This window comes from Gopherus flavomarginatus, chromosome 1 (genome assembly GCF_025201925.1).
Source record: "Gopherus flavomarginatus isolate rGopFla2 chromosome 1, rGopFla2.mat.asm, whole genome shotgun sequence".
Classification (NCBI taxonomy): Eukaryota; Metazoa; Chordata; order Testudines; family Testudinidae; genus Gopherus; species Gopherus flavomarginatus.
The window spans coordinates 69,980,743-70,003,185 of record NC_066617.1 but is presented as its reverse complement, the minus strand read 5'-3'; the positions used below and the strand labels follow the sequence as shown (position 1 = coordinate 70,003,185).

The 22,443-nt window shown below is 39.0% G+C and overlaps 1 protein-coding gene across 3 annotated transcripts in view; it reads right to left on the bottom strand.

Annotated features, from left to right (window-relative positions):
- Nucleotides 1-22,443, bottom strand: part of RAB3IP (RAB3A interacting protein) — a 49,057-nt gene that overhangs the window by 16,320 nt on the left and 10,294 nt on the right. Inside the window, exons 1-7 of one of the 3 annotated variants that reach the window (XM_050935547.1) lie at nt 20,775-20,918; nt 16,051-16,326; nt 15,561-15,822; nt 8,423-8,518; nt 5,061-5,138; nt 4,452-4,655; nt 606-734 (exon numbers count right to left, since the gene is read on the bottom strand). In XM_050935547.1, the coding sequence (XP_050791504.1) occupies nt 606-734; nt 4,452-4,655; nt 5,061-5,138; nt 8,423-8,518; nt 15,561-15,822; nt 16,051-16,301 (1,020 nt within the window). In that variant the 5' untranslated portion in view covers nt 16,302-16,326; nt 20,775-20,918. Of the gene's footprint in view, nt 1-605; nt 735-4,451; nt 4,656-5,060; nt 5,139-8,422; nt 8,519-15,560; nt 15,823-16,050; nt 16,327-20,513; nt 20,634-20,774; nt 20,919-22,443 lie in introns of those variants that run through there. The other 2 variants (XM_050935545.1, XM_050935546.1) reach the window with 2 other exon arrangements.

The window sequence follows — 22,443 nt, the reverse complement described above, 5'->3', positions numbered from 1 at the left end:
GGAGTGGGCTCACGGATGCGGGCTCCCGCGGGGTGGTGCTTACCTTGGGTGCTAGTGCAGCAGTGCTAAGGCAGGCTCCTGGAAGCAGCCAGCACATCCTGCAGTGCTTGTGGCAGGGGAATGGCTCTGCACGCTGACTTTCTCTGCAGGCACCGCCCCCACAGCTCCCATTAGCCACAGTTCCCCATTCCCAGCTAATGGGAGCTACAAAGGCGATGCCTGCACACAAGAGCAGTGCGTGGAGATCCCTTTCCATGCCGCCACAGGAAGCCTGCCTTAGCCCCACTACATTGTTCAACTTTTAGCGACTGGAGATTGTGACTGACTGTCAGAGGCTCCAGGACCGACCAGACAATCACGATCTACCGGCTGGTGACCACGGCTGTACAACATCTCACCACTCTAAGTTAGGCTTCAGCCCTTAATTTTGACTAGTGCAATTTTTTTTATAATGAGGCAAATAGTTAAATAATATGTAATTATGTGAAGAAAAAATTTTTACAGCCTTCAGGAACTGAGTAAACATGTGCAAACAACTATTCCATAAGTACCTATGTACATTACACAAAGCCAGCATCAACATTTAGACAGAATAAATACATTACCTCACTTTTTGAGAAGGTTAAACATGGGAAGATATCTTCTTGATAGATTTTATCTAAGAAAGGGCATGTTCTGTCCATAGTCGGCTCATCCTTCCAGGATCTGAATTCATTATACAGAGATAAGTCAGCCTAACAAACAAATCCAGAAAGATACTTTTTAAAACAAAAAAAGTTATAATCTAGTGACAAATTTTATGGATTACAGCAATTGTGCTAAAACTGAACAGTTTATAATACCTGCATTTCAATCAAAAAGCATTAGAACCAATACCATTATTACACATTATTCTAAAGCTCCAGCACCTGCACATTAACCATACTTTATTTTTAAATCTCTACTTTACTTAAGTATACAAAAATAAGCAATTTAAGTTGTATTGTTTCATGTACCTTGAACTTACTGCAGTATTAGGGCACTGAAATATTAAAAAATGAGACGAGAGAGGAAATTGGCAAGTCATTGAAGTCTTGAAGTCAGGATACCCTTGGCAACACAAGATCAACTGTTTAACTGGAAGAAGTTACTAATTCCTTTACATCCGTGTATCTGTTACATCTTTCAGTCTGTCCACTGCTTGTTTTCTGAATTTGAAAAATTTGTAAGGCGACCAACCCTAAGTGGTGTGTTGTTATATTTAAAAGCAAAGTAAATAAAAAATACCTTTGTATATCTAAAGAATTTAATGTAAGAGAAGAAGAATTCAGCCTATCATTTTAAACTCACTGTTATTCTTAATTTGAGGTCTTTCACAGTTCAAAACCTCCACTCTCTCACTCACTTTGCTAGGCATATCTCATGCTATGATTTCACAGGTACCACACAGCATTACTGGAGCATGGAGCCAAACCATATGAGATCATGTTAGTGGCTGATTTTGAGGGGAGAGGAGACAAGGTGCATGGGGAAAGCGTGAGGGGGAAATAATTGATCAGATTTTGGGGAAAGGGTGGGAGCTGGTGTAGTTTTTATTATTAATTCACTTCTTGGTGGAACTGATGGAGCACATGCTTATGAGAGCTCCGAATGAGAAAGATAGTGTCTTGATGAAGTGGGATTGGAATGGTATTTTATAGACAGGCAGGAGCACTAAAGGAGACAGAAGAAGCAGCGAAACAAATAAATTGGATGTTGAGGATGGATCACCCACTTGTCCTTTTGTCCTACAAACCAGTCTTCCCTAACACACAGAATACCCTCCCTGAACTGATTCACAAGCTACTACCTTCTCCTCACAAACCCTTCAAGAGCCACACATGCCTACAGAAAAATGAAATTAAAAAAGATACACAGAGTTCCAGTGAGGACCGATGATGTCTATCTACTTACTTCTATTTGAAAAGAAAAAAACACTTTTAGATTTGAAGTTATGAAGATGTCACTAGCTAGCCAAATTAACCTCGTGATCTTATTACCATTACCCTCATCCCCTTTCCCTCCTACTGTTTGTTACACTCACTTGTGTCATCATATTAGATTGTAAACTCTTTGGGGCCAGAACCATGTCTTCCTATTGGTTGGTGTAGTGCCTAGCTCCATAGGGCCCTTGCACACTACTGTCATAATATAAACGAAGATTAAGGGAATGGTCTTGGTTTTGTCTGTAAATTAATCCATAGTCAAAGGTCAAATGAGGAGGTACACCTCTACCTCGATATAGCGCTGTCCTTGGGAGCCAAAAAATCTTACTGCATTATAGGAGAAACCGTGTTATATTGAACTTGCTTTGATCCACCAGAGTGTGCAGCCCCGCCCCCCCGGAACACTGCTTTACCGTGTTATATTGGGTGGCGTTATATCGAGGTAGCAGTGTATGTGAAGCAGGAGGTAAAGAGCTGGATTGGTAGGTTAAAAGCATGAAAGCTGAAGAGGGTCGAGGATTGTGAGGTGAGGAAGGATGAAAGCTATTTAAATAAATAAGAGATGGGGAAGATGTGGCCATCTACAGGATGGCAGATGACAGTTATTGATTGAGAAAAGAAAACCAAACCTCACTGACAAACTTGAAGGGGACTGAAAACAGGAACAGTTGGAAACAGAGAAAAAGAAGAGAAGCCCAATGCTGTACTTTCTGGGCCACCTCACAATTAGGGACTGTGAAAGCAGAGAAGCTGTTGTTTTAGTGAGATGGAGTGAGCAAGAGTTCAGAAAATATGAATACGGTGGGTGTTCTAGAGAAAAGTAATGTTCGACAAGCAGACACACCCAACTGAGAATTTAATGATGCTTATTTTATAGTATGCTTGTTAGAAAGCAAATATGGTTATTAAACCTCAATTTAAACCTTATTTTAAAATATTCTATGTAAATGAGGCATTGCAGAGGAAAAATAATTCACATTAGAACAATCCTGATTGACTAAACTCAAAAGATTAGTTTATGTATATTAACCTCTTGTACACTATTCTAGTCTATCCATTTGTGTCCGAGTTTTCCTTGATCTTTAACCATTTTACCATTTCCTGTAATCCATTTAAAAAAAAAAAAACAAACAGAATTTAGGCAAGCCAATTTATTTTCTACTAGACTTTCACCTAAATATAATCAAAGCCAGCTATCTCAATTAAACCAGGTTGTAAATACCCTTGTTGCTAAGCCACCAATCTGATTGTGCGAATGAAACCCAGTAAGTGTATTCTGTTCCCTAAAGAAACATTTCCCATAGCCTCAATCAAAAGAAAAATTCTCAGGTATGAGAAAACGAATGGTTTATTAATACTTTAAAGAGTCACACGGGGCGGGAGGGGGGGCGCGGTGGAGGCGCTTAAAAAAAAGCATAATTTGTGTGTGTGTGTTTACTCAAACTTTTAAAATCTAACAGTCATTATTTACACTGCATTTATTTTTTGTATTTTGCTCAGTTTCCCTCCTCATCCAATATTTAAAAGAAACCGCGAGTGCTTTTCAAGTCAACATTATTGCTCCTGACTTGGTTCTTTTTATTTGGCTTTCTGCTTTGTACTTTTAGTGCCTTATTCGTTTCCTTTCTAGGTGCTGAATGTGTCTCTCTCTTCTATCCCCACTCTTTCGCTCATCAGGTCAGCAGTGAATTATAATGGAACAAAATTTTAAAAGGGATCCAATCAATTTAATTTACATTTCTGTTTGAATATTTTTTCCATTTTTACAAACAGCACCTAAGATTACTAATATATGAAAGATTAGAGAATATTACTACAGCGATTTAAAAATATACTGGTGCAATAACAGCATTTTGTATACAGTAAGTTTCCTGATTTCCTCTATACAGTCAGTTTCCTTAGTGTTTCTTTCCTTTGCACAGCAACAAGGGAAAGAAAAACATTTTTATAGTAATTGCAAAACAATTAAAATTGGCAAGTAGACTAAGAAGCAGGTATAGGAAACTACTTTCAACTCTTTTTTTTTAGATTAACTAGATTTCAGAGTTATAGTTTGACTTTACCTTGTGTTAGTCTGACTGTCCCCAGTTCTATGCCCAATGGTGCAGAAAGGCCTGAAAATAACCAAGTCCCATACATTTTCAAATGTATAACAAAAAAAGCTGACAGTCGAAAAACTCTTGCAGAAAATACTAGAGGTAACTATCTTTCAAAATATTTCAAATATTTAGAGTCTTCTCCCCAAAGAAAGCATTTAAAGGTAAACAGGAAGATTCAGAAATTCACCAGCTATTGATATGGAACTCCAAGATGAAACGGAAGTTAACAGAAAAATCTCTCAAAGCAATCAGTGCTACATGAAGATTTTACAAACACAAGCATAACCACACACAATTTTATAGGGAATGAAAATAAAATTGCTTTTAATTCAGTAAACATTAATGAACATCCCACTAGCCAAAAAGAACACAATCTTTGAACTGTTACCTCTTTGCAGTCTTTCACAATTGGCTGCACTGCAGTGAGGTCTTGATGACTGCCACCGATAGCACTACTTGTACTCTTGTTTCTTGCATGTCCTTTTTTAAATGGAGCTTTTCCACTAGACTGAAGCTCCTTAGTTGGCGATGTTGGTGAAGTGGACAGTACTAGTGTTTTCAACGCTGCTACTTCAGCCTGAAGGACATCAATCTTGAAAATGAGAAAATACAATTAAGTACTTGCAGCCTAGGCACACATTATGGCATGGTATAAATGTTAATTGGCAATACTGTTAGATACTTTTAAAATATGGATACTGAATGTAATTGTCTTGATTTGCATAAAGAACAGCAATATGTACACTTTTAGAGCACCATATGCAGTAGCACTGCTGTTTTGCTGTGTCCACTGCCAACTATTCAACAATGTGCTGGAAAAATCCAATGACAAGCCCTACAGCATTTACAGATAGTATATGTAGATGGCACAGAACAATTCAATAATTAGCATAGGTTTATACAAGTGAGGATCCTCTTTACATTTTTCACCCATGAACAATTCTGGATTTAAACACTATAATAAAATGCACAGAAAATAAGTTTTTTTCAAACTCACCTTTCCCTGTGCTTCTTTTAATTGTTTTTCTGCAGTAGCTTGTTTGACATTAGCTTCTCTCACCATTTTGTGTGCTTCCTATAAAACAAATGTTTTTGTAGTGTACATGTTTCACATAAAATAGACACCCCACAAAATCCAGGAAAAAACATCAACTTTAAAAATAAATGACATAATACCCCATTTCTTCATGAAGATTACATATAAAAAGAGCAAGATTTATAATGTCTCATGGAATTGAAATAAAATAGTTAACTCAAAATATCTACAAACCTATTACTTCCGTAATGGCATAACAAAGGGGATCAGCTGGCCCCTATATCATTGCCCTGACCAGACACTGGGCAACTGAAATCCCTAGCAGCCAATCCCTAAGCACTATACCTGGGAGGACCTCCAAACTCCAATCAAGCTCTGGTGGCTGCCAACTGAAGACCCCCTCCTCTCTTGAGAAAGAGACAACCACAACAAGAGAAGCAACATGGGCACACTTTCAAACTCAAAGGCGCCTGCTTCTGCTCTCCTGCTGCCAGCAGAACCAACCTCAATAATCTTAATTTGCGCATGAAGAAGGCTCATTGAATGAATATATGAAGTCTAATAAATTAAACAGGAAATTGGGAATGCAAAAAACAAACAAAAATATATTAGGCTAGCGATTAATAAATTACATTTTAAAAATTTAAATACAAACGTGTTAAAAACAATCCAGGTAAAGAAGCAAGATTCTGCTAATAAAGGAAAATAGAAGAGAGCTAAGGGGTTAAGATTTACCAAAAAAACAAAAACCCACATCCTTCTCCTCTATTCCTTCCATCGTTTTGTCTGTACGATACCTCTATTTAAGCCTTGATTCAGCAATTTATTGCACATGGGTAAACTGCTGTGACTGACTGGTGCCATGGAAAATCAACACAAAGGATTTAGACTATAAATTATTTGGGACACGGACCTAGCTTATACCTGTAGAGCGCCTAGCACATTTTTGGATGCTATATAAATAAAGGAAAAACATAATACATCATTAAAGCAAGAATGACTTAGCTCCCCTTGGCTTACGTGAGAGCTCTAGATTATGAGTTTAAAAGATTACCTTAAATCACAACAGATACATGCAGGAATAAGAACACACACATTTATACCATCTGTACAGGTAGATTTAACATTGACCATAACATTTCCAAGCAGGGATGCATCTCACAAACTAAGTTTTGTCATATTATTACAATTTAAATATTTGGGATGTAACACACACATCTAACTATACAAAATAAATCCTGGATCCTGCACTGAGATACACTAAGGTAACCCCCATTTATTTTTCTTACATCATGGTGTTCAGCCAAACACACTCACTGCTGTAATTACAGCTGCTGTTTCTACTCGCTCTGAGTTGATATGGAAACATTCCCAGACAAGGTGGCAAATCAATCAGTAGTGAGTTCTGTCAGAGTTACAAAACCCGCAGCCATTTGGAGCACCAGTCAGATCCCACCCAGCCCTGCAGGGAGAAGATAGAGCTGTCGGGGTAACCCACACTGAATCTCTGGGTTGAATCTCAGTGCCATTTCCTGTAATTTTACAGAAGTCAAAAAGATTTAGACTGGAAAACACCATTAAGAAGGAATTGTAGACTGGAAGCCAAATGTCTTCAGGACATCAATGAACCAAAGACAGTGTGTGAGCCTAACAGCTGCGGTAATTATCAAGTTTTCTTTTCTTTCTTATTTGAAGTTTATGTGCGCAATAGCTTGGATGCTGAAATAGTTGGTTATATAGGATAACTAAACTTTTTACTTACTTGGTTACTTTTACCTACTTGTCAATATAATACTCAGGGTGAGTCTCTCTGAAGGCAGAAGATCTCCGATTGTCAGAATCCCCATTTATTTTGTATGAATTTACTAGTTGGTGATATTCATCTAGCTAGGATGCATTTTAACACGGTGCTGTAACCGTTTATCCTTTGGAGTGTTATTCATAAAAAGGAATTTAAAAATATGAATTGTGTGCGCGCACATAACTGGCTGATGGTAAAGACTGGTACTGGATTCCCAAGATGAGAAAGAAGTGAATCTTCTTATAATTTCCGCTTTTAGTATTTAGATGGTTCCTATAGAAAAACCAGCTATAGTCTCTTGCAATGATAGGAATTCATGGTCAGAGAGAGGAACGCCTTAGCACAGAATTGGTAAGTAGATTCACTTACCTCTCCTCTACATAGGTTACACTAGTACAAACCCCTGTGCCCATTCAATGACCCAAGGAAGCCAGTGAGATTCTGCATAGACACAAAGGTCCAGGCTTGTGGATCCCAATGCAGGATCAGGGCCCTGGGCCCTAGTGAAGTAATCATAGAAGTAAAACTTCAGTGGTATGTTAACATTTGGGAGTGTTAAAAACAAACACATTACAGAATAGTTACAAAATGCCCTACATTTCATGTTTTGCATATCAAATACAGATTAAGTAATATACTTTTTCATGATGCCATGACATGGCATCAATTTAATGCTTCAGAGGTATATTTATTTTTATGTGAAATACTTACCCAATTTCTCTCTTTTTCCCCTCTCCTTTCTCGTTTGCCATCACACACACTTCTACCTTACTCTTTCTAGTCTTCTATTCATTCTTTTGAAACTTATTTTTTTTAAAATCATTTTTTTGAAAATGATACTAGTCCTCTGGTTGCTGCCTTAAGTATAGATATATCTTTAGAATGGTTTCCTGAGACAGCACAAATTCATTCTCTTTATGATGGCACCACTGTTCTTATCTTAACTTTAGAGATCGATCCCCTTTGATACCTATGCTTCTGATTGCGCAACCAGATTCTATATTGACTGGCTATACAAATGCATATAAACAACAACTGTGTATATTTAATAGGTTTATTTCAAAATTTTGGGGAGGAACGCACCTGGCCGCAAATCTAAAAGCTGGAAGCATGAGTTATACTGCACTTCCAATAGGAACATTCATTTTTCTGTCCCCCTCATTGTGGTCCCAAATTTACTTTTTTTATGCAATCTTCTACACAGATAATCTGGCTTTGACAGAAAATGGTTATACAAAAGAGAAGAATGACACATTTTAAGCTTTCTGGTCTATTTTTTCTTACATCCCTCATTTTGGGTGCAGTAGGCAGACTAACAAGGCTAATGAGGTGTGTCTCTCAGATACATGTAAAGCTATATGATTTCTTGCTCTCAAGTCTCCACTTCAACAGGCCCAAGCCTTGAGACCACAAATTCTTTTGCAAGCTTGATTTTTCTGTATCACAGTACAATGTACTGATGCTACATAACACACCTTGCCCAGACTTCTTTAATTATATCACAGCAAAGACTCAAACAAACCTCAAACAGACTAGCTGTAAGTTCTTCCAATTCCTGTCCAAGTTGATCTCGCACTTTAGAAAGTCTTTCACATTCTTCATCTTTTAATTTCAGCTCCTATGGAAAATTGAACATTATTTATTCTAACTTAATGTAGTAGTTTGTGGGCTTTTAAAGCTCTGCCATAAGTAAATCAGTGGAACAGATAACCTTTGCTAAATAAAACCTTTCAAAACATTGAACTTAACACTAGAGGCAATAACATTCATGCTGTATATGTATACCTAGTACTTCCTTCTATATGGCAACCTGTCAGGCTGATCTAAAAATACAACTAAGCTAAATATGCGTTTCCAAAACACTCTAAAGTACAAAAAGCTTCATTCCTGAAATACAGAAGACTACATTCACTGAAACAGAATGTAGAAACCAAAAGGAGAATATATAAAAGAATTCTATAAGGTCTGGTAATTCACAACTTTTGTATTGTGACAATACGAGTACTGCTTTTACTGGTGCTTGATATAGCCATATAGTCAATATACACCTTTCAAAAATTTTTATTTTAATTTAAAGAAATGTTTTATTTTCTTTACATTTAAAGAAAAAATGTGTCTGAAGAAGAGTCCTAGTTCTCACAGAATCTTTTAAATATATTTTTAATATAAAGTTTTGTCTCCAGGGAGCTGCCTTACAGTACAGCTCTAGCTAACTCCAAAACACTCTAGTTATATCCCTGCTCCTTGTAAAGGCAGCAATATGCAGTCAAAGTAAATCAGTTTAATGCTACTTATAACTGTCTACTATATCATTAAAACTTGGCAAGTGGGAGGCTTAATCTTATTTACACTAAGACCCCTATAGGCCCCTTTACACTTCCAGAACATTGTCAAGTGGGCATAAATTACATTTACTCCTACTTTAAGATCTTAACACTGGGCCAAGCAGTGTAAAGAAGTCTTAGTGTAAATGATAATATGGTCCAAAATTTCTTGAATATACTTTATAAATGGAAGGAAAAGCTCAGAAGAGAGTCCTCCTATTGCCAGTCCTTCCTGACATTAGAATACTGCATACAGGTAGGAACAGCGACAGCTGGAGCCCAAAACAAGTGGTAGTGCTGCAGGTGGCAACCTCCCACAGTGCCCAGGTTGATCATGTTTTCAAAGTGAAACACTGAAACACTTGGTTTGGAGTATTTTGATAGGTATACGGGAGGTTGGTGAGGAAGTGGGAAGAAAAAAAAGGGGGAGCACTCTCGTCCTTCCCCCCACTGCTTGGCCCTTTCAAAATGAAAACCTGGGACCTTTTACATGAAAGGGCAGGGTGGGAGAAAACAGTATACATGTCACTTTAATGCCTTTGGTGTTGTCTTTATCACAATCTCTCCTCTTTCAATCTACCATTCCCCAGGTACACCAACTCATTAACCAATTGATTCTCAATTCCCTTGCACTCATTTGTGCCAAACAAACCCATCCCCCTTCCAGCTCACAGCCTGCCAGACTACATCAGCCCACTCCAAACCAACTCTCACCAACTCAGAAGCACCTCCACATACACCCCGACAAAACAATTTATCTCCGTAGTCAAGAAGCCCTCATCTTCCTATTTAACCTGCAATAGCTCAGAACTACCCCCCACCTCAGCTCTAAGCTCTCTCCTATCCAAGACTCCAGGTTCAGAACTCTTTTCCCTTCTACTTGACATCCAACACCAACACAAGGCTCAAAAATCCTTCCACCCCACTTGTTGATGGGTCTGGAAAATCAGAAGAGGTAGCAGGGAGGGTGTGCATGTGATTGAAACAGCTCCACTGATACCTGTATTCCCTACATAATACCGCCTCCCTCTGCTGCCCTCAGTCCATGTTACATAGAGCTAGACTACCTCATTGGCAGCCACTATTACTGAAGCCTCCAGGTATCCCACAGTCTCCAAATAGGAGCATGTGACACTGCACTCCACAGTACATCACTTTATATACGTGTGATATTTTTGGTGGGGTTTACACTCAATAGGCTCGAATCATCAGCTTACCCTACTCATGATATTCAATGAAAGCAATAAAATTAAGCACCACTGAATACACGGTAATGTGGTTTTTTAGATATTTAAAAATGGGGGTATTCTTGAAGCCATCACTGTTCCTGAATTCTCAAGTTACAGCTTTGGGTCTTAGCACCCTACACTCCCCACAGTGGGACACGAGGCTACAGTCACTCCACTGTGATGTAGAACTCAGCCATTCACAATTTTGCCACTGCCACAATAGAATACTCTAATATACTCTACTTAAGACTTCCCTTGAAAATCACCCAGAATATTCAGCTGCCCACCCTCGCACTCCCTTGGGGGCCAAAATCACTAAGACGACATAGAACCAATGCGCAAATCTCTGCATTGGCTTCCTATACAGTTCTGGAAGCAACTGAAGGTGTTCTCAATTGTCTTCAAAAGCTTAAACACCCTTGGACGTAGTCATGAGAAACCACATCTCATTTTGTAGCATTAAACTGAGCTCTTGGTCTCAATTCCTAGGAGAACACTGGCAGCAAAATTTTCTAATATCCTGCTTCTGGACAACTAAAGTTTGACAAACTCAGGGCACACTTATAAGCCCACCTCGTTTGGAATTTGTAGATTTTATTTTATTTGGGAGCTGTGTTTATTTTGGGTTTGTTTGTGTGACAATTTCATTTTTTGTTTTTCCGATCTGTAGCCTTTTAACTTTTTTTGAAAGATTGTATTTTGAGAGGTACTATGCATGCAAAGGCACAGCAATTAAGGTGTATCTCCCAACTTAATATCTATTGTTTCATACACAAGCAGCTAGCTTTCCCAAAGAGAATGCTGTACAAAAATGAAAGAGGCTAGGGAGACGGATGCACATCTTGTGGTGGGAGAAGAGAAAGAAAAAGGAAAAAGAAGAGGAAGACGACCATGGAAATAAAAGGAGAGAAACAAAGTACAATAAAGGAATTAACCAGAAAAATAAACCCAAGGGAAGACAACACTGAAGGTCAGCAAGTTTATATTTACTCATGTTCCTTTTTGTTTAACTGTATTTCTCGAGGAAAAAGTAGGGGAGTTGAAGAAGGGAAAAAGCAGGTTTTGATCCAGGAGTGGTGAATATTCAGGCCTCATATGTTTCTACAATGGAGAGGGAACATACCAGCACTTAGTTTTCAACTTCACTGTTTGTAAAGGAAACATTACATGCATCAGTAAGCCTCAAAAGGAAGTTAAAATAACATTAGGTCAAGCATTATCTTAAAGTCACATTGAAAGGTAAAACTAGTTTTGCCCACTTTTAAACCTTTAAAGTGACAGAATTAACATAAAATATTGTGGTGTAGGTACATGGATTTATTTTATTTTATTTTTTTAACTGTTCAGCTTGTGGTGATTGGAAAGATTGCCTTTTTAAGAATCAGTGTAGGCTGTCAAAGTAATAAGACTAGTGGTGTAAACTTATTTAAACAATAAAGTTGTCCAAGCATGAGTTCAGTTTTGGCTACGTTACTGAAACATAACAAAAAAGCAGAGGACACCCTACATTGCCTATTGCTCTTAGAAGTTTGGCTAGACATGTCAAATCTTAAATCCTGTTGGGCAAGTTTCCAGGCTGTTATTTAGGAGGAACATAATACAGTATATATTACATTGTCAAACAAGCTAAATATTTTGCATTATGTGCTTTAAAAGCAAAGATATCGAGACAGATGCTAAAGGCTTTTTCTTATGTCTGAAGCTGTTACTGAAGACTTAGCTATACTCAGCTATGAGTAATGAGAAATAAAAAGCACAAGCTGAGACAGCTGGTTTAGTGGCAGTCCCCATGTAGCTACTTAAAAAAAAAAAAGTTAAGCTACTCAGAGAAAATCAACTAATTTTAAACCTGAAAACTCACAAAATTACTATGGAATTATTTCATCCAAACTTTTAACCTGCATGCAAAAACGAAAGTCAAAAAATAGTCTCCTTATGCAGATAGATAGCAATGGTAGTGTTTTTATTACCTGACTAGATCCTCATGAACAAAGTGTTAATATAGTACCACATATATACTACTGATAAAGTATGTCAGCATAGTCCACCAGGATCTGCACTTCACCTTTAATTGCTTAAGGACCAAGAGGCTTGCTCTCAGCGCTCATTTGTTTATGGGAAGTCTGGTTTTCCTTGGAATGCTACAGCATAATCAGATATTCCAGATAAGCTCCCAACAAAAGACAATTTTGAGATGTGAATCACTTAAGATGGTGAACAAACAAAAGGAACTCCCTTGAAGCCATTCTCTGGTGCTCTCCAACAGGTCATGGAATGCAGTACATCAAGACATGGTCACTATTCATCTGGATGACATCTAAATGTGGTTGGCTTATTTTTCTTAACCGCTTTTGACAAACACCTCTATCTGAGGTTGGCAGATATAATAATATACGTGTATAAAGACATCACTGCAAAAGGCCTTAGGTACAAGTTTACTGAGTCAGTGAGTCTTGAAATGACCATGCTCGGTTAACCATCATCTGAGTTTCTTGATATCTGTTTAATGAAGGAATATGGCTGATGAGTTGCAAACTTGGACAGCCCACACAAAAGATGCCATTGTGGGTTGAAGTGAAAGCATACTTGCACTGACTGACCCCATATCCCCGTTATCTTCAGTATGAAGTTGATGAGACTGAGTCAACTCAAGTTCTCACTACAAGACTGCTTTTTTGCATTGGTCCACCTGAGCCTGTTTTCGCTGACCTTCTGAATATGCTGCAAAATGGTTATTTTATTTTAAGAAGGCTTTTGGGAAAGGGTGGGTTTGAGGGTTTGTGTTTTATATAATTCTTATTATACTTGCTGGTGACTGTTTATCTGTCATGGAGGGATGGGCAGTCCTTTATATTGCTATGTTATATGTATTTTTTTATTTATGGAATGCACACTCGCAGCACTAAATTTGGTGCCAGAGACATTTAAATCTAAAGAAAGATACAGTCTAGTTCCAATAAATAACTAGAGAGCTTTAATCAACCTTCCTACCAACTCCACCACTCTTATCAGGAGACACCCACTAGGAATAAAATTAAGGATTATTAGAAAGAGAAAGTGGAAACAGCAGGAATGAGTTCAAAAGGAGGTTCACAAAGAGTTGAGACAAAATTAAGTTTGCAAGAGGAAAAATCTGTGGACAGGAGAATGCTTTAGGATATCTGAATTCAAGAAATATCTAGAATAAAGTTGAATGCAACCCTGGCTCTTATGTCAGATACAAACATCCCCCCAATCTTATAAGCAGCTTTGGATGTAGTGGCTCATTTAGACGGAAGCAAAGTAAACATAGCTGTCACTGAGACCCCCAGAAATTCTAGGATATTTTCTTTTTGCAACCTTGCTAATAGTGCCAGGCATCTTGAGAAATGACTAATGTCTGGCTTCTATGAGGGAAGAAATGGGTTTTCCACCACCATCCAAATCATGAGCATAACAGATTTTCTATGTCCAGAAACACTATCAGTGTTGTACATGCCCTGTTTCCTGTGATAACTTCACCCAGCAGTGTCTCAAAAAGATGAGAGAGAAGGTATATTCAAATACATACATGAATATTGGGCCCTGTTAGGTAGTTAGGCTGATGTTAGCCCTATCTGGGAAGTTTTGAAATTGGGGAAACTATCTCAGATTTTCTGCTTGTTCTCATGGTGACCAGGGCTATGCTGAAGTTGTTTAGGTAACCCGAGCTATGTATCTGTGTACTTTCAAGTGTTTGGGGTTTTTCTGTAAAGTGGCACTTTAAACTTAGAAAACTACAATGAATTGAGAACCGGTTGGTGACAGTGATTGACTTTCCCCAAAAACTTAACCACAGTTGTTTTTTGGTTTTGGTTTGTTTGCCAAATTCCAACAAAATAAAACACCATAGCAAAGAATGCAAAGTTGGCTAAGAGTGATTATTTAGTGGAAAAATATCAATATTAGGAACAATATGAGAATCCATATTTAAAATTTACATTAACAATCACAATGAAGGGGTAAATTCAGCCCTGACAGAATTAATGACAACATCCAACATTGAGGAGGGAAAAGCATTCAGGAAGACTGATCCAAACATGTCGCAAGATGGGTTTAAATACAAATAAATATGGAGAGGGAAGAAAGACAGCACGTCTACAAACTGGGTAACATCCACCAGGAAACTAGCAATGCTAAGAAAGACAGTGGCGTTAATACAATAAATAATAATGCTTTGCATTTATATAGCACACCTTCCATCCAAGGAAGGCAAAGCGCTTTACAAATACTAATGAATTACATCTCTGTACATTGCATGGTAAAAAAGTATTCCTTCCATTTTACAGATAAGGAACAGAAGCAGAGTTTAAAGGACTTGCTCTGGGTTACATGTCAGTGTGCAGCAAGAACAAGAAAATGAAACCAGATGTTCTGGTTCCCAGTCACACACTTTAGCAACAAGGCTATTCTACCTGACAGAAGACAGCATTCCATTCAAAGTATGGCATAATGGTACTGTGAAGAGTGCCACTAGTGTTCTTATTTCTTCTTTCATATACATGCATTCTTATGATACATCATTGTAGTATGTGAAAACCTGTATTCTACAATATTTCTATTTATGTATCAGAGGGGCAGCTGTGTTAGTCTGGATTTGTAAAAGCAGCAGAGTGTCCTGTGGCACCTTACAGACTAACAGACATATTGGAGCATGAGCTTACATGGGTGAATACCCACTTCTCTCTCCCACACTACATTTATGGGAGACAGAAGCCTCAAGGAGGTACATTATCAGTGTCTATAAATATCTACAAGTTAACACTAGAACAGAAGGGAAGTATTCTTATTCTCAGAAGGGAGGAATGGCCTAAGTTTAAGGAAAGAAAATGTTTTAATTTAGACATTACAGAAAAAGATTTTCATAAGAAGAAGAATCATCAATACTGGAGCACTCTACCAGAGGAGCTTTGAGTCATTATCGCTGCAGATATTCGGAATCAGATTACATAAAATAATGTATTGATAATCCTGCAAAACATGGGGGACCCAGACTGTTTGACTTCTGACCCATAATTTCATGACAGTACAAATCTCTCTCTATTCTGCAAGCAGAAATCATTAGAGAAAACAACAAAACAAATCTTACCCTCTGAGCTTTTGCAAGTTCTTCTTTCAATCTCTCATAGCCTTTCTCTCTTACTTCCAGTACAGATGGGCTCCGTAAGTGAGATAGACTGTCTGTACTCAGCCCAAAAATATCTTCATTCCCTTCGGAAACATCCGTTAGTGCAGCACCCTGCAAATACTCTCTCTCTGCATTATTGCTCTCCTTTCTGGAATTACTGTGTTTGGATGACCCACTCTGGGGTCCAGAGGTAGAACAAGGAACCGTGTCTGTAACATTGATGCTGGAAAGAAATGACATTTCTTTATTTAAATAAGAACACACATTAAGAGGAATAAGTCTTTTAGAAATGTCAGTTTTGCTGTTAAATGTGCCACTATAAACATAATTTAACACAGATATTAAAGATATTCATAATATTTTACTGAAGACATGCTATGTAAACCATTTAAATAAATTAACAATATTTGCATTTAAATAAATCAGATGTTAGTCATCATCAATAACCTACTTGATGCCTGATGTTTCCCCACAATTTAGGTGCCTTGGAGATGAATAAACAGGTTGTGTGGGAAGGTCAGAAACATTTAATGCATTGGGCTGGATAGGTGTAGAGCACACAGCAGAAGGATGTGGGCGGTAGATTACGCTGGGTGAGGTAGTTGGTTCCTGAGACCCTGGCTCATACACTCCAAGAAGATCTGGTGTAGTGGGAGAAGCTAGGTTCACTTCATGAAAGCCTTCCAATGGGTCACTGGCCATAATAAAAGCCTCATCATATGAAACCCTGAATTAAATAAGCAAATAATTAGCAAAGAATAACTTTATATATTACATTATTAACTTCTAATGCAAGCAATCCATTCTTACTCAAACACTGGACAGAATGTCTGAAAAAGCAGGTGGCTTAGAAGTAAGCTTTAGGTGCCTGCTTACCAGAGTGATGGGAACTTGAATGTGTGTTCTGTTTTATACAATGAAGTCAGCTTGCACTAGATTGCAGGTGTCTTGTAAAGCTATACAAATGTGCTGAACACATAGGTTGTGTGTAGTGGAATAGGGAACAGAAGTTACAGGAGAAAAATGGAAGCTTTAGATAAAAGCTCTCTTTTCTACCCTAGATCAGTACTCTGCTTTTTGATCACAATAAAATAGAAAGGACATAAGACAAATAGAACATAAGACAGCTCATATTCCAGTGTCTGAAGTATTTCCAATCAGTGTATCATTAAATAAGTCTCCCAAAGTTCCATGGTTTGTTAAACTACAGGCCTGTTCCTGAAATAGCTCACTCAAGTGGCAAAAACAGTCAATGGGACTACTCAGCCAAATGAACCTTTAAATTTATATAATATGCTAAAGATATCAACTCAAAGATAAACAAAATAGTAATACTATGAAGTGGTAAAACACTAATAAAACTGCCATGCACAAATCTCTGCATTTTCCCCACATTCACCATAAGGTGAAAATTCACTATTTTGAATTGAAAAGGTTCTAACACAATTTGTTTTCAGCATAAAATCAGGGAGACTATGTGCCCTATACAACCAGGTAACTCCAATTTTATAGAAATTTCACAGGGTATCCAAACCCTTTGTAAAAGTCAGGGTCCTACATTTCAGGGTTCAATTTGGAAACTTGAGAGAAAAACTAAGTACCAAGTACTTACATGACCACCTCTGAAAGTGGTGGAAATGCAAACAGATTTTTCCTATGGTTTATAAGCATAAATAAATGCAATATAAATTACGTCTCTTCATGTAGCTGCATAGCAGTATGGGAAAGAATTATAGCATTTAAACAACAGACATGTATGGCATTTTATAGACAAAAATCTGCCCAGTATAAATCTTACAATTTAAAAAGACAGCACCACAAATGATAAAGGATGGTGCAAGAGAGGAAGTACATTTGCAGCCAGTTTGTGAATTTTTTAAAATACTTATTATAATGTGAGGACAGTGTCCAAGGTGGAGATCAGCAATTTGCATTTGCAGTAATTTAGTTACTGCATCAGTTTTTGATCCATTTACTAAAAAGAGAGTTAAAAGGGAGGGAACTTCACATGCTACAGAAAAAACTTAAAACTTCATTCAAAAACTGTTTTCTACCTCCAGTATTGTATTTGTGCTGGATGCATGTACATCGATAATTTCCTAATGTGACTAGCTATTTAAATACATTGCCAGGTAAGTTTTCAAAAAAACAACCCTAAAACATTCCTGCACCTGAACACAACGGCTTCACTGTGCTGTTTCTGTGTTAAGTATGCCCTCACTACTTCACAGAAAGGTCTTGCAGGAAATCCCAGACACAATGCACACTAAGGACCATGTATGGCTTAAATGGAACCTCTTTGAACTCCTGTTTTCTGCAGAAATGTGTTATTTAGAGCTACCTGCAATAGTAGTATCCCCTCCACTTGCACAGTGTTCCTTTTGTAAGCAGAGTAAATGATAAATCTACAACTTCTCTATTGTACCAGAAACATGAGCAGCTTATTTTTAAGTTCCCATGTAAGCAATTTCTTTGGCAAAAAAAAAAAACCATCTTTTTTTTACACTTATGCTGAACGATCATAAAATATTCCAATAATGTACTTTGAGGATAAAGCCTGTTTGATTAATGAATGAAAAGATGGGCAGGAGCAAGCTGACAAAAGCACAGACCATTTTCTTCAAGGTTAAACTTCAACAATATGTTTTCAGCTTCCTGCTACTGAAATCATTAGAGTGACAGTGGATTTCTGATAATGTTTTAAAAGCTCAAACATAGGGACTAAAAAACTGCCCCTGCACCTATACAAAGGAACTTACTAGACCAGTTGAAAAATGTCCACAACATATCCAAAACCACTGCCTCCCACCCTGATAAGTCAATTCAATTTTTCCTACCCACCACTTCACAGTTCAGTTCCCTCTTTCCTCAATAAGCCAATCTAAACTTTCCACGATCACATCTGCACACTCTGCCTCCCCACTTCTCCTTTGCATCCCAATTATTTCAATAAGCAGAAAAAGGAGTGAGGCAAGTCCTCTGCATGACTGAAAGGGAGAACGATTGACTCAATGACATGCCCAATTGGCAGACAAGTGGAGAATATGGCCTAGGAGCAAAATGGGAGCAACAATCCTGCCAGTTCCTCTGTATGTCAATCCCCTTGCCCCATGACTCCCATTTCACCAAGTATGAAAAACTTTAATGTAAAGGAACTACTACCACACAAAGCAGCAGATAGCTAAAAACTGACAGCTCTCCAAGATTTTCTGGACAGATGATCAGTGCAGGAAGCATATTAAGAGGCTGAAGAGCAAGTGCTGGAAGACCAGGGACAAGAACTGCACCTCAGGCAACTCGCCAAGGTGCCCATTTTATGACAACTTTGACCAGATCCTGGGCACTGCACCCAGCAGGGAGCCAACCATGCTTCATGACGACCTGGTCAGCCAGGATGGTGCCCTGTTGGCCCTTGAATCCAGTCTGGGGACTGATGGGAACCAGCAGCAGGCTCCCAGTCAGGAGCATGAAGTGACTCTTTTAGTGAAACCAGTCCCAGAGCAGACAGTGGATCAGGACCAACAACAAATTCTCAGTCCCTACTCAAAAGAGCTGTTTGACACTGCCCCACCCCACCCCACCCCATGAGGAACAACTGGCTGCCGAGCCTGCAGAGAATCCGATGGAAACAGAAGCCACTCCAGAGTTTGGTAAGCGTATGACTCAAAAAGTTTATTATTACAGTAATGGGAGGGAAACAAAAATAGTAAGCCTTGGCTACCAACATTTGGCCACTAGTGGCAGATTGTATCACAATGCCAAGGCATTCCCTCTCCCTCTTCCCTTTCCTCCCACCATGTGGAGTTTAAAACAGTGACTTGGAATTTCAAACATTCATAAACAGCTGTAAAGGTTATTTTAACTGTTAAGTCATCAAGGTTTGCTAGCGTCATTCTTGTTTTCCTTTCATTATTTAGAAATTTGCCACTTTGCAATCATGTTTCCTGGGTCTATACAGCCACTAGTAATTAGTGAACTGCATGTGTGTGTTTGGGAAACAGGATTCCATTTCCAAACCTAGTCCATTTCAGTTAGAGGTGATCCATGCAATTTCTGCAGGTCACAAAATCATTTCTCCAAAGTACAGGTGTGGTGGCAGTTTTTTCCCAGAACTGTGCTCGGTGTGGGATGCAGTAAAGTCGCAGATTTCAGTGCGTTTTTATGCAGCAATAACAGGATAATTCATGTTAATTCCCTCATGAATTCTGACCCAATCCTGGCTGCTGACAGCTGCAAACTTTTCTTGAAGCAGGAACTCCAGATAGTCAGTCACATTGCAGGGACAGGTGTATTTTTCAGGCCCCCCATATAGCTGACTAGCCCACTCCACTCAAATGTGCTGTTCAGTTACTATTCATTTGAATACTTCAGCTGCACACACTGCAGCTTGGAATAACATCTCCCACTGCCAGTAGGGCACCACAAGAATACTTATATCTTCCAAAATATAAAAGGCCTGAAATGAGAGGAAAAGCCTTTGGCAGCAAGGGTGCTATACACACACACCCACTCCAAATGGTAATTAGTTTTGAAATATTTATGAAACAGAATAAAGGTTATAATTCTAAAATTACCATTGTCTCTGCCCTTCTATAACTGCAATTAACAAGGCTGCATGCAGAGACAGTGTGAGGACTGAAGCATCCCCTTCACAATGTGTTAGTTCACTTTAGAACTGTTACATTTTATGTCCTGGAAATTTCACAACAATTCTGTCCTGCTCCACTGAGCTACTTTAGACAATGACTCTCTGTTTCTTGTCCTATTTCAGGACCCTCAATCTATACTGCCTGCTGTTCTTCAGGAACTCAAAATCTTGCCCCATGTACCTTCACGGACTGTTCCAAGAGGAAGCATTTCCGTGATGAAGTTATGGTCAATGTTCTTGAGAGGGCAGACGAACAGGTCCAGTACCTGAAGAAGACGAAGAAACAAGAACAATGGCATGCTGACAGGCAGATGGAGAGGCTCAGGCTTGTCACCCAGGTGTAGGATAGTGTTTCAGCAATGGAGCTAGCACTTGCAAAGCAGTTTCTGGAACAGGAACAATGGTAAGGGAGGAAGACAAGAGTTCAACACAGAGAACTGCTTCACCAACTCCTGTCAATAATGGCTGCAAGAGCACCAGCTCCTGCTACTTCCCACATACCTCAGCATGATCACCCTGCAACATACCCTCACTCCAGCAGTAGCTTGGACAATTCCATGTCAGGGTGGCCCATGCATCTAGGACTCATGAGTAGCTGGGGCAGGGCAACTAAACACCATACAGTCTTCCTTATTCCACCTCAGTTTGATGAAAACCTCCACCTCTCTCCCCCACCACCAAGTGAGGGGAATACATGTAAAGAAGGGAAAGGAGAATGTGGGGCATGGGGACATGTAGCAGTAAGGGGACTGTGTCTGGTATTCACTATTTCCTGCCCTTTAGTGTGTGCGTGCACGTGGGGGGGGAGGGGTGATGATAAAACTAAAAACATGTTCAGGAACAATTAAGCATTAGTAAGCAAATGGTATTCCTCTATTTAGTGTTTACAGCAATTCACATTTCAATAAACTCCACCTGTACAGCCACTGTGTCCCCTCCAACCAAATTCATTGTTCATCATGTCATTTAGACTAACACTGCATAGCAATCAAGCCCAACCCCCCTTCCAAATACCACTCCTCCAAAATAAATGAGCCAGTTTTCCCCTACTAACACATTCATACAGGTACTATTCCCCCTCTTCCATTGGGCCGTGCAAGTCCACACTGTGAGAATGCAAAGCATTCCCCACTTCTGCTGCCCAGATACAACCAGCTCCCACAGTGGTAGCTGCACTTTCTGGCTGAGGGCACTGATCCAGCATCCCCTCACTGCAATATATCCATTCAGGGGGAAATGGTTCTCCTGAGACTTGACAAAGGTTGTGAAGAGCACAGCAAGCCATAGTAATGCGGACAGCATTGATGACACTGGCATCCAAATGGGTTTGCAAAAACGTTCAATGTGATTTCAATCTGCTGAAAGCACATTCAACAACCATTTTACACCTGCTGAGAGTAATTAAACCTTTTTTGTTTTTTTTTGGCCAAGGGCTCTGAAATCAGGGTATGGTTTCATAAGCCAAGGCAAAAGAGGGTACAATGGGTCTCCCAGAATACAGAATAACACTGGGGACAGCCAACATTGTTTAAGCCAATGTAATTTAGTAGGAATAGCATCCCAGCCTGTCCATGAATGTAGATTCCCAAGTGGTGAAGAACTCTGGCATCGTAAAATTTTCCAGTAAAACCCCAACTTACATTCATAAATCTGCATTTGTGGTCCACTAGTGCCTGGGTAACAATGGAGTAGTATCCTTTGAGGCTTACATGCTCCTTGAGGAGGGCAAACTATGGGCATATGAGTCCCATCAATAGCCCCAGCACAGTTAGGAAACCACATTCTCTCAAATCCAGCAATTACTTCCGGATTATGTTGTGTCAGCCACCTTGGGGTAAACCACATGCCTGATGGCCTCAGTTACCTCTGCCACCACTTTACCCACAGTCAACTTTCCAACCCCAAACTGGTTGGCAATGGACCTGAAGCAGTCTGGGGTTCCCAGCTTCCAGACAATTACAGCAGCCTGCTTCTGTACCAGCCAGAGTGACCTCAGACGTGTCTCTTTACATTGGAGGAAGCCCTACAGCCACAACTCTCACTCTTCATTCCATGTATTTCAAAAATTCCAGCTGCAACACTCAGGAGCACCGATAGAACAGCAAAAACCATACACTGTGTTGTTACCTATTTAACTGAAAGAAATATAGGAGAGAAGAAAAAAAATACCACTTCAGTATGCTTTTGGTGAGGGAA